General features: G+C 40.1%; 1 protein-coding gene across 4 annotated transcripts in view; it reads right to left on the bottom strand.

The window, feature by feature from the left end:
• Slc25a20 (solute carrier family 25 member 20) overlaps nt 1–12,181 on the bottom strand; it is a 26,238-nt gene extending 14,057 nt beyond the window's left edge. The window contains exons 1-3 of one of the 4 annotated variants that reach the window (XM_048793913.1): nt 11,955–12,104; nt 6,300–6,519; nt 3,755–3,847 (exon numbers count right to left, since the gene is read on the bottom strand). In XM_048793913.1, the coding sequence (XP_048649870.1) occupies nt 3,755–3,802 (48 nt within the window). In that variant the 5' untranslated portion in view covers nt 3,803–3,847; nt 6,300–6,519; nt 11,955–12,104. Of the gene's footprint in view, nt 1–3,754; nt 3,848–6,247; nt 6,520–11,954 lie in introns of those variants that run through there. The other 3 variants (XM_015487246.2, XM_015487244.2, XM_048793912.1) reach the window with 3 other exon arrangements.
• Between the last annotated feature and the right edge of the window lie 1,339 nt (nt 12,182–13,520).

Here is a 13,520-nt window from a genome sequence, read left to right as displayed (position 1 = left end):
GGGGGGGGGGGGGGTGAGCTACAAAATAGGAAGTACAATGTTATCTGATTTCCTTGGGGATGATATTACAAGTGATTAAGAAATTTTTGTGCCAGAGGTAGTTGTACACACCTGTAATCTCAGCACCTCAGAAGGCTGAGGCAGGAAGATAGAAAGTTTGAGGCCAGCTTCAACAATTTAGCAAGACCCTCAATTACTTACCAAAACTGACTCAAAATTAAAAATGAATGAAAAGGCCTGATGATATAGCTTAGTGGCAAAGTACCCCTGGGTTCATTCCCTGGTGGCAAAAGAAAAATAAAAAAGAAAGAAATTTTTGTATTTTCCAAGGTAGTTTTGATGTTTGGTGGTACTAGGGATTAAACCTACTACCTCATACATACAAAACACACATTCCAATAATGAGCTACACTTCAGTTCTCTGTATTTTCTGAGTATTAAGATGTGATTTTTTGGGGGGCGCTGGGGATGTGGCTCAAGCGGTAGCGTGCTCGCCTGGCATGTGTGCGTGCGGCCCGGTTCGATCCTCAGCACCACATGCAAACAGAGATGTTGTGTCCACTGAAAACTAAAAAATGGATATTAAAAATTCTCTCTCTCTCTTTAAAAAAATAAAAAATAAATAAAAAATAAAAGATGTGATTTTTGTCCAGACTGCACATCAATTTTCATGAGTACAGTGTGGTAATGAAAGTAACTATGTAGTAGGCAATAAATAATTAGACAGGGGCTGGGGTTGTGGCTCAGCAATAGAGTGCTCATCTAGCACAAGCAAGGCGCTGGATTCGATCCTCAGCACCACATAAAAATAAATAAAATAAAGGCATTGTGTCCAACTACACTAAAAAAATATTTAAAAATAAATAAATAAATACATAAATAAATGATTAGACAGCTGGGCATGGTGACATACACCTATAATCCCAGCCTCTCAGGAGGCTGAAACAGGAGGATCAAGAGTTCAAAGCCAGGGCTGGGAACGTGGCTCAGTGGTAGAACACTTGCCTGGCATGTGTGAGGCACAGGGTTCGATTCTCAGCACCACATATAAATAAATAAAGATTCATTGACAACTAAAAATATATATATATATATAAAAAAGAATTCAAAGCCAGCCTCAGCAAAAGCAAGGCACTAAGCAACTTAGTGAGATCCTAAATAAAATACAAAATAGGGCTGGGGATGTGGTTCAGTGGTTGAGTACCCTTGAGTTCAATCCCCAGTACAAAAAAAAAGGGAAAAAAAATCATCATTAATTAATTAGGCAGAAAATTAGCTATCACAACCTAACAAGATAATAAACCCAGGAAGAAGAACACCTGGGATTTGGGAGACTAAGGATCCAGTCCAAGGGAGTTGAAGTAGATTTATAGAATGTCACTAGGTATGGTAGACCTGAGAAGCAGCCAGTTCACACAGGAGTAGAAGAATGGAAGACTCCAGGATGGAGCATTTAGGATACAGAATGACAAAAGACAAGCAATTCAAAAAATGATTAATATTTGAGGGGAAATAGATACTCACTGTGATTTGAACATTATGCAATGTATACATGTATCAAAACTTCACGGGACTGGGATGTAGATCAGCAGCAAAGCACTTACCATGCATATGTGAAGCCCTGGGTTTGATTCCCAGTTCCAAAAAAGAAAAGACAAAAAAGAACCCCACCAAAAAAAAAAAAAAAGAAGAAGAAGAAGAAGAAAAAAAAAATTTCATATGGTACCCCATAAATAGATACAATTTTGCTGTGTCAATTAAAAAATTAAAAAGAACAAGAAGCAAAGGAAATTGACACAGAATTACTAATCCAATCCCATGGGAAACAAAAAGTTGTACAAGGGATGTCTTCATCCATACCATAGAACATTACTTGATTAAAAGAAAAAAATGTATAAAACTAAATCATGAAGGGCTGGGGCTGTAGCTCAGTGGCAAAGTGCTTGCCTAGCACATGTGAGGCACTGGGTTTGATCCTTAGCACCACATAAAAATAAATAAAATAAACACATGCTCTCCAGCTATAACTACAAAAAAAATTTTAAAAATAAAACTATAATAATGAAAATAGTGATTTGTGAATCATGAATCAGTGATAGAAAATACTAATCATCTTAGTATTCCTGAAGCACTGGGTTCAATCCCCAGCAACAAGAACAAAAAAGCAGATTGAAATAAAAGACAAAATGTGATAAAATTATATGGATGGGCAAGGGGGCAGAAAGAAGGGATAGAAAGTATAAGAATTAAAATAATCTAACTCTAGGCTGGGATTGTGGCTCAGTGGTAGAGTGCTAGCCTAGCATGCATGGGGCCCTGGGTTTGAACCTCAGCACCACATAAATGTAAAATAAAGATATTATGTCCACCTAAAACTGAAAAATAAATTTAAAAAATAATAATATAATCTAACACTAATAGGTAGCTAAAATACATTCAAAATGTATAAAAAAGCAGGACATAGTGGCACACACCTATAAGCTCAGCAACTCAGGAGGCTAAAGCAGGAGACTTCAAAGTTCAAGGCCAGGGCTGGGGATGTGGCTCAAGTGGTAGCGCGCTCGCCTGGCATGCATGCGGCCCGGGTTCGATCCTCAGCACCACATACAAACAAAGATGTTGTGTCCGCCAAAAACTAAAAATTAAATATTAAAATTCTCTCTTTAAAAAAAAAAAAAAAAAGTTCAAGGCCAGCCAGGCATGATGGCACATGGCTATAATCCCAGCAACTGGGAGACTGAGGTAGGAGGATTGTATATTTGAAGCCAGGCTCAGCAATTTAACAAGGCCCTCAACAACTTAGTGAGACCCTGTCTTAAAATACAAAATAAAAAGGGCCAGGGGTATGGCTGAATGGTTAAGCACATTTGTGTTCAATCTCCCCCAAAACAAACAAACAAACATAAACCCAGAAAGAAAAAAAGAAAAAGAAAATTTCAGGCCAGCTTAACAAGGCTTGCTTAGCAAGGTCCTAAGCAACTTAGCAAGACCCTGTCTTAAAATAAAAAATAAAAGGGCTGGCAATGTGGCTCTGTGGTTAAGGACCCCTGGGTTCAATCCCCAGTTTAAAAAATTTATATATAGATAAATATAGATATAGATATAGATAGATATGTAAAGGTAAATAAAATACAGTAGTGAATGTGTATTATAAATAGGTAAAAACAACATAAATAACTGAAAGAACTAAAAGTAGCTACCTCTGGAGAATGAGAAGAGATAAAGACCACTCTGTTACTTGGTTATAAGCCTTTCAATAAAGAATTAAGGGCCTTTATCACTTCAATAAAAAATAAGAATTCTCGGCTGGGGTTGTGGCTCTGTGGTATATAATCAAATAATTCCAAACCAATCAAATGTCTCTGTCTAGGGTTATGGAAACTCTGTTTATCTCTATGTTTCAAAGATGGGCTGACTTTTCCTCTGTACTTCACATGCACTTCTGATATGGAGCCCTGTCAAACTGATTGACTCAAATGTGATTTCCATCCATTTCATATCTTCAATTATTCCTAGTTCTCAATGGTGCCTTACAAAACAGAAACATTTTATTGACTTCACTCATCTGTATAGAACAGTAGCTGAAATCACCAATGACTACAGAACAGATAATAATAGAATACCTATATCCTAGCATGTGGAACAGATCTCCAGCACAATCAAAGCTGTCCTATCACCTGGGGAGGGGTTAACAAAACAATTCCTTGAATGTGTTCCTATGAGTAAGAGGAATGGCCAGCACCAGATATCATACCTCTCTAATAAGAGTCTTCCGGAAGCAGTCAATGGTCCCAGAGTACATAGGTGGCTGCCCAGGCAAACTTGGTGGCTGTGTCTGCAGTCGGACCTGAAACCAGAAGTTAAAATAAATTACCCTCCAGAATCACATCTATCTGTCTGTGGCAATGGCCCCACTGTATATCAAACTGAACAGGGAAATTTGCACCTCTGTATATGTCTTTAGCATTCCCTTAACCTATAACATCTCTTTTATTTCATTAGTATTTCATTTCTTTTTTTTACAGTAAATTGTAACATTATGTAACATCATGATGTAAATTACTTATTCTCATGTTATTATACAAATACTATGTGATGCAGAAAGCACAAGTCCTGCCTGGCATTTGAGTATGATGTTTATGTATTGTAGTGAAATACCACTAAGTACAATTTCAAGAGCAAAGAAGTGTCAAAGAAAACTAGAGGGCTGGGGTAGTGGTTCAGTAGTAGAACGCTCACCTACTGTGTGAGAGGCCCTGGGTTCGATCTTCCCCACCACATAAAAATAAATAAATAAAACAAAGGTATTGTGTCCAACTACAACTAAAAAATAAATGTTAAAAAAAAACTAGAGAAAATCTGTAATCTTCTAATCAATGATACTCTGACAAGAACACTAAATATATTCATGGATAGATAAGCTTTATTCAAATGTCTGCATAAATATACTTGATGTCAAATGAGAAGAAGTTTTTACAAAGGGCTAAAATTTATTGAAAGTAAAATTCGGTGCTTCCCTTTGGTCTGTCTCTGAATTTAGCTGACCAACACCTCATTATTAGTAATCTGCACTCACTACTCATTTTCATCACTCACAGTTTCTCAGATCTTTGGGTGGCATTTCCCATTTCTCTGGAAAGCTCTTAAATTGCATTAGTAACAGAAGGACAGGGTTTTTTTTATCCATTCCTTTCTACTCCAGAGGCAAAACCACATCCCTTGATTATCTTGTTTTCATTGTGGCTATTTGCAAATGGTGTGCAACTGAGGAACTTAATATACAAAAATATGGTATAATCTTTGTGTGCTAAAACAATAACTTCATTTTAACTTTTTCATTAAAGAATTATTTTTATTATTTCTCCACAAAGAAGAAACATTGTAAAAATTGTAAAAACATTGAAATAACTCTTTAAAATCTTTGATTGATGGGGCTGGGGTTGTGGCTCAGTGGTAGAGTGCTTGCCTAGCACGTGTGAGGTCCTGGGTTCAATCCTCACACCACATAAAAATAAATAAAATAAAGGTATTGTGTCCAACTACAACTAAAAAATATTTATTAAAAAAAATCCAGGCTTAGGGCTGGGGATGTGGCTCAAGCGGTAGCGCGCTTGCCTGGCATGCGTGTGGCCCGGGTTCGATCCTCAGCACCACATACAAACAAAGATGTTGTGTCTGCCGAAACTAAAAAAATAAAAAATAAATAATAAATATTAAAAAAAAAAAAATCCAGGCTTGATGATGGGTACCTTGTCAGCACACGCCTATAATTCCAGACACTTGGAAGGCTGAGGCAGGAGGATCACAAGTTCAAGGCCAACCTCAGCAATTTAGTGAGAGCCTATCTCAAAATAAAAAATAAAAAGGGCTGGGGATGTAACTCAGTGGTCAAGTGCCCCTGGGTTCAAACCCGAGTACTAAAAAAAAATTTTTAATTAGAATAAAATAAAATCTTGAGGGTTGGGACTGTGGCTCAGAGGTAGAGTACTCACCTACCATGCACGAGGCACTGGGTTCTATCCCCAGCACTACATACAAATAAAATAAAGATACTGTGTCCACCTATAACTAAAAAATAAATATTTTTAAAAATAAAATAAAATCTTGAATGGATATATCTATAATTTATAACTAAGAATAAAATGCTAAATTCTATAAGATAGAATTTCTGAATTATTTTGATTGGAATTTGCTGGAGGAATCAGAGAAATTTCAGGCTGGGAGTAGAGTGTATGCTTAGCATGTACAAGGTTCTAGATTTGATCCCTAACACCAAAACCAAACCAAACAAAAAAATTATTTCTATTTCAACTCCCAATTTAATTTTTAAAAGCAACACATTGTTGAAGGCACTAATGATATTAATCTGGAAGGCAGATATTTGTACGTGAGGAGAGTTGGAACCTTTCATGCAACAAATGGAAGTGCTCTTTTCCATTACATTTTCAATAAAAGTACAAATATACATATGGTAAAAAAAATGCAGGGGCTGGGGATGTGGCTCAAGCGGTAGCGCGCTTGCCTGGCATGCGTGCAGCCCAGGCTCGATCCTTAGCACCACATACAAACAACGATGTTGTGTCCGCCAAAAACTGAAAAATAAATATTAAAATTCTCTCTCCTCTCTCTCTCTTTAAAAAAAAAAATGCATATAGTACAGAAAGATCTTAAATAATAAATATCCTTTTTCTATAACATAGCAGATTGATGTCTTCAAAATCCTTTAAGAATCATATGAGTAACATACCAACTAAGTCTTTTCAGGTCTTTGAAACTGTGTTAAATGTCTCCTATAATACCTCTGCTACAGAGAAAACAGGCAGTCTTCTCCTTCATAAAGAAAATTTAAAGGGCAACAGGCACACACTGCTCAGAGAGAGCAAAATCCAGGCAGGACCTCAGACACCACTGGTCTAGCTGTAGCTCCAGAGAGTCCTAGGTAACATCCAGAGCCAAAGCTGCAGGAGTTCAGCAAAGTCCTTCTTCAATGCTGCAGATCCTCCTGGCCAGCTGCACCTCCTTGGGGAAGAGGAGAGGAGGATGAACTCAAAGAGGTGAACTAAAACTGCTTCTGCCGCCTCTTTAAGGGCTAACAGGACTTGGACTTGCCATCTGGAGTACTCACCACGTGTGAATTTCATACATATTTCTATTGCCAGGCGGCTGTAGGGGTAGTTTCTTATTAAGAGGTCTGTGTTCTTCTGCAGCTTTTTGCTCATTAATCCAGCCAGTTCTCACCGACTATATTGACCCGAGGAAGAACCCAAGGAGGCTCGCTGCAGCGGGGGCTGGTGAGGGGGCGGGGCGCCTCATCGGCCCGGGGCGTCCCAAGGTTTGGGAGTTAAAGGCTGGCTGTCTACTGAGCGACAGAGGAGGCGACAGCGCATGGGCAGCGTGCCAAGGAGGAGCTAGTGTCGCCTTCCATTCAAATCTCCCGCCTGATTCTTTTTTATTGGCAAATAATATCCTATTGTATATCACATTTTGTATATCCATTGATCAGTTGATAAACAATTGTGTTTTTACCTTTTTTTTTTTGGAGAATGTGTGTCTCCTATGGTTGAACTCCTGGGCTCAAGGGATCACCCTGCCTCAGCTTTCTAATATTGGAATTATAAATGTGTGTGCCAGTAATGCTGTTATAGATATTCATGTATCTATATGGATGTTTTTATATGGATATGTTTTCAATTCTCTTGGGTATTATATTGGTCAGTGTTATCTAGAGAAACTGAACAAATAGGAGATATATAACTCAAGAGATTTATTATAAGGAATTGGATCATGCCAGTATGGAGGCTGGGAAGTTCCAAGATCTGCCATCATCAAGCTAGAGACCCAAGAAGATCCAATATTTCAGTATGAGTCTGCAGGCAGGAAAAGTCTGATGTCTCAGTTCAAGCAGGCATACAGGAGCAGCTTCCTTTAACAGACTTTTCTATTCAGGCCTTCACCTGATTGGACAAGGTCCACCTACATTAGGGAGTGCAGATCTGCTTTATTCACTCTACTATTCAAATGTTAATGTCCAAAAACACCCTCACACCCAGAATAGTGTCTGATCAAATATCTAGGTACAATAAGATTCAGTAAATTTTTTTTTAAAGAGAGAGAGAGAGAGAGAGAGAGAGAGAATTTTTTTAATATTTATTTTTTAGTTTTCCATGGACACATCTTTCTTTGTATGTGGTGCTGAGGATCGAACCCGGCCGCACGCATGCCAGGCGAGCGCACTACCGCTTGAGCCACATCCCTAGCCCCAGATTCAGTAAATTTGACACACAAAATTAACCATCACAGGTATTCAGATATTCATCTATGATTAGAATTTTGGATCATATGTTAATGCTATTTAACTTTTGTGTGTGTGTGTGTGCATGCATGATGAGGATTGAATCCAGGACCTGGGGGTATGTGGAGTTCATGTTCTACCACTGAGCTACATACCCAGTTCCTCTTTATAAGCATTTGAGGGTCCATCAGATTGTTTTCCCTAATAGCCTCATCATTTTATATCCCCACCAGCAGCTTACAAGGGTTCCAATTTCTCTACAACTTCATCAACACTTTATTATTTTTAAAATTATAGCTATAGCCATCATAGTTGGTGAGGTATATAGTGGATGGGGTATCTCATTGTGATTATTGCTGGGTATTTTGTTGTTTTTTTCAGTTTTAAGGCTTGAATCCCCAGGTTTCACACATGTTAGGCAAATGCTCTATGACTAAATTATATCTGCAGTCCTTTTTATTTTTTTATTTTGAGACAGGATCTTACTAAGTTGCCCAGGCTAGCCTCAACTTGCTATCCTCTTGTGTCAGCCTCTTAAGTAGCTGGGATTACAGGCTTGGACCACCACATCTGGCTTCTCACTGCATTTCCATGATGCATAATGATGTTGAACATCTTTTCATGTGTTCATGGGTCATTGGTTCATCTTCTTAGGAGAAATGTCTAGATCTTTCACCCATTTTTAATTTGACTATTTATCTTTTCATTATTGAGTCGTAAGTGTTCTTTATATACTATGGATGCCAGCCAACTTCTTGATTACAGCCTCAAAAAAGACCCTAAACCAGGGCTGGGGCTGTAGCTCAGTGGTAGAGCACCTGCCTTGCACCTGTGAGGCACTGGATTCGATCCTCAGAGCCACATAAAAATAAATAAAAGATATTGTGTCCATCTACAACTAAAAAAAAACACAAAACCCTAAGCCAGACCAATCTACCCAAGGTGCTCCCTAAAAATCTGACTCACAAAGATTGTGAGAGTTGATGAGTAATTATTGTTTTAACCCACTAAGTTTTGGGTTAAATTGTTATAGTTCAATAAATAACTGATGCACCCAGTTACTTCTGTAGTTTTTTTCCTGCTCACTATTCCGCTTAAATCCTTCTTAAGCATACCACTATACTAACCTTTCTAAAACATCCTTTTTAACATGTTGGTCTCAAACTTGCCATCCTCTAGTCTCAGCCTACCAAATCTCTGGGATTATATGTGTGTGCTACCAAACCTGGCTATTCCTTTTTTCTTTCTTTCTTTTAAATATTTTTTTTAGTTTTAATAGACCTTACTTTATTTATTTATATGTGGTGCTGAGAATCAAATCTAGTGCCTCACACATGCTAGGCAAGTGCTTTTCCACTGACCTACAACTCCAGCCCCCTTTATTTCTTTAGAATCTTTCACTGATACATTTGTTAGGGCCTTCCAGGCCACAGTATACAGAAGTCATTCTCTAGGTAATAAAGGTAACATGCAAGTCTGGGTTTATGGTATAGAACAGTAGAAATGTACAGAGGCTACCATTATTTTTTATCCAGAATCTCTTATATTGGCTTTCAGATTCTTCATGGTCAGCTATAACTTCCAAGGTGAGCCAAGTGGATCAAAAACTGACTTGAGCCAGTGCTTGCTTAGCATGCAAAAAGTTTTGAGTTCAATTTTTTTAAAAAACAGGATTTCTGATTGATAGTCTTTTGTGATTTTTTTTTGGGGGGGGGTACTGGGGATTGAACTCAATGGTACTCGACCACTGAGCCACATCCTTAGCCCTATTTTATTTAGAGACAGGGTCTCAGTGAGTAGCTTGGCACCTCACTTTTGCTGAGGCTAGCTTTGAACTTGAGATACTCCTGTCTCAGCCTTCTGGGCTGTCGGGATTACAAGTATGCATCACTGCGCCTGATTTTTTTTTTTTTAATAAACCTTATACCTGTCATTATGACACCAGCCATCCCAACCAGTGAGAATTTTAAAGTCCTCAGTTGGTGTTATTTTACATTCTGACACCCTACTTCAAGCCCACATTTGCCTTCACTCTTGCCAAAAACATATCTTAGAAACTTAATCCAAAGGCATATAAACCATATAGGAGGTGTTTAGATCATGAAGGCTTCACTCTCATAAATGGATTAATGCCAACTACAGAAAGGCTCAAGGCTTGAGTTCAATCTCTTGCGCTCTTGCCCTTCCACCTTCTGCCATGGGAAGACACAGTACAAAGACCCTGGCTAGATGTGGGCCCCTGGATCTTGAACCTCCTAGCTCTGAAACTATAAGAAATAAATCTCTATTCTTTATAAATTACCTAGTCTCAGAGATTCTGCTACAGTAGCATAAAATGGAGTAAGATACCTTCCCATGCCAAATTGTCTGGGTCTCTTTACTCTTTCAGTCAGAATTCAGCCAGCTCTTCAATATCTGCCTTAAGAATTTTCCCAGGTCCCATCTCTGTGGTATTGCAGTTCTTGGCTTATTAGGATATATGGGCCACAGGTCAGTTGCCTTGAACCCCTGAAAGTACTTCAAGGTTAGGTTTTAGTTGGGCCAATTTAACTTTCTGAAGCCAAAAGGAGAACAGTCAGCAATTTGTGGATTTGATTTAATGAAAAAGAGACTTTCTGAATGTCAAAATGCCAAGGAGTATTTTCAGTCATTTACAATTCAGTACAGAGGTCACTGGGCCCTTCCTGGGAGTAATATCAAGAACAAGAGGATAGGGAGATAGAAGCAATATATACATAAGGCAGTAAATAAGGGTCTTTTATTTTATTTTTTTTAATTTTTTTTAGTTGTCAATGGACCTTTATTTTACTTTATTTATAAGTGGTGCTGAGAATTGAACCCAGGGCCTCACACATGGTAGGCAAGTGCTCCACCCACCACTGAGCTACAGCCCCAGCCCAAGGGCCTTTTATTTTTTAAGGCCCTATATACCATTGTCTGAGAAGCACCAACACACACTGTATTTACCATGTGCTGAATAAACATATGATTTCATGTTGCACAATGCCCTAACCAGCCCAGCTGCTTTAAACCTGGTCATAGAATGACCCCAGTACAAGCTCTACCTCAGGGCAGTTTCCCTCTTGAAAGACATCATACAACCTATTGCCAAGACTACTGAAAGGAAGGAAGGAGAAAGAAACTGGATCCAACATCCTAACAAACCCCACACATGTAGGTTTCTATAAGACACCTGTCTGCTGCCCACAGGTCCACCCTGGCCATGACCTGTCATTTTCCTTCAAGTCTGTGTCTAAGAAATAAAGTTAGAAAACTAGGATAAAGTTTCAAATGCAAAGTCACAGGACGTGGACTTTGGTCTCCAGCAAGGACTTGCTTAAGTGTTGCAAGGGGAAGAGTTGAGAAGTGATGTAAAAAAGACAGAGGAAAGGATAAGTCTCCTCTCTCATGGAGACTTTGACCATGGTTTCCTCACTGGAGAACTTTTGTTTGTTTTTTCACAGTTCTAGGAATTGAACCCAGGGCCTTATTCATGAAGGCTCTACTACTGAGGTACCCCCAGTCTTTTCACGAGGGAGTTTTGAGCATTAGCCTATGGATCAGCTTGGCCCTTGGTAAAGCTGGACATCTGTTTTCCTTGGAAAGGGCTTAGCCATTGAGGATCTCATTATTTCCCACAGGGGAATCTCTACACAGTATAGTATGGAGGCTACTGTGGGTCACAGAGTGAAAATGCCTTGTTGAGCAGGGAAAGATGCAAAAGAAATAGAGATGAAGCACTCTGGTCCCAGGGTAGTGTGTCAAATGACATCTCCAGAATGACCATACCACTGTCTTTAGTTGTCCTCCTGGGACGGGCTTTACAAGGGACCTGTTTCAACCTTGATGATAAAACCAGGGCTTTAGAAAGCCGCTTTCTCTTTTCCATCCAAGAAGCAGTGGCCCGGGGTCAGAAGACTGCGGGACAGAGACCTTTAAATAAGAGCTCCTGAAAAAGTAGTTCAAGGCTGCTCATTTTGCGCAGTCTGGCTCTTTGGGGCGCTAGGTACAGCTTCCGCCCACTCCTGAAAGGGAGTCTCTAGACCTTTCTCGGAAGCTCATATGGGCCCCCACTTCTATCCAGGGGCAGAGCTTCGCCAAGAACACTTTCTGAGCCCTCTTCAGGCCTCCTCCCCAAGCCCGCGCCCCAACCTCCCCTCACCTTGACGGTGTCCAGAGGATGCCCCACGAACACCAGACACACGCCGCCAAAGCCGCCAGCCACAAAGTTCTTGAGCGGGCTGATAGTCTTTGGCTCGTCTGCCATGGTCAGTCCGTCCGTCAGTCTGCCTGTCAGTTCCTGGCAGTCTTGCTCTGGCGCCCTAGCTGGGGCACCAGTGCCGCAGACCTTTCACCTACTTTAGATTAGGCGGGGCATGAGCCGGGGCAGGTCAGGAGGAGGGCCCAGTTGGACTAGCGGAGCTTCCGTCAAGATGCGGCTTCCGGCTGCGGCCCCGCCTTAACGGGCGTGGCTTGGGTGTGACTGACCTTCGCGCGGTAGGAGTAATATTTGTTGTGGTTATTCCTCCTAGGGGTTAAGTGTTTATTTCGCAGGGCTTTTGGACTCACATTCGTTTACTCACTACACAAAGGTCTCTTGCACCCTGCTGTCGTGCCCGGCACTCTTCCAGGTCCTGGAAGCGCAGTAAACGTATTTCTGCCCTGTAGAGTTTACACATCCTAACAAAGATAAATGAAAAATGCGTAGTGTATCAGACGGTAAAAGCCGCTCTAGAGAAAAAAACCGGGAAGAGTTGTGTGAAACAAGTAATTTGCAATTTTAACTAGTTGAGTAAGGGAGGATCTCTTTAAGGTGACTGTATCCAAGATCTGAGAAAGTAGGGGAAGTGAGTCCTATGCATAGATACAGGGTAGAGGAACAGAGACTTTACAGGCAGGGGAAAAAGAAAATGCAAAAGCCAGAGGTGGTTTGTGCTTGGCCTGTATGAGGAATCACAGAGGAGGAGAGGAGGAACTATTGAGGCTAGAAGTAAAAAGAAGCACATCAAGACTTGATGCTTCACTGTGAGGGCATCAGCCTCTTTTCCTAAGGAAATGGGAGTTGTTGCAAGGTTCTGAGCAGATCTGACTCTGAGCTAACAGATTCACTCTAACTATTGGTGAATATGGATTGTAAGGAACAAGGAAGAAACAAGAGAGATTTGAGGAGGCTTAAAGCCATGGCCAGAAATATTGACTTGGACAGGACATGGCAGAGGAGATGCCATGGTAAGAAGTTTTTAGATTCTGGATATATTGTAAAGGAAAACCTAAAGGAATTGTAAATGAATAGAAGATGACATATGTGACAGGGAGGTTAGGGAGTGATACTCCTGTTTTGGGCCTTAGCAACTATAGAAGAGGCATCACCTTTAATTGAGGTACATGCGGGAGGAGTTCAGTGGTTAAGTGCCCCTGAGTTCAGTCCGCAATACAAAAAAAAAAAAAAAAAAAATTGCAGTGGCAAAGCAGCAATGGTTATATTCAAAGCATAAAGTGAACCAGTGTTATATTTCCCCACTGTCAATTTCTACATTTCATTTCTATGGAATATGGGTGATGACATATTGCCTGCTGACAGAGGGCAGAGTTGAGGAAAGTTACCTGAAGTCCTTGTTCTCTATTACGTGGGGCATGGACAGTTAAAGGTTTTTAGCATCAGGGCAGTCCAGAGGCCCATAGTGGCAGTTGATGGGTGACTGGACAAGGCACACATAGGATAGGTATC

Source organism: Marmota marmota, unplaced genomic scaffold, assembly GCF_001458135.2.
Source record: "Marmota marmota marmota unplaced genomic scaffold, marMar, whole genome shotgun sequence".
In the NCBI taxonomy this organism is placed as follows: Eukaryota; Metazoa; Chordata; class Mammalia; order Rodentia; family Sciuridae; genus Marmota; species Marmota marmota.
This window is presented reverse-complemented; position numbering and strand designations above follow the sequence as displayed.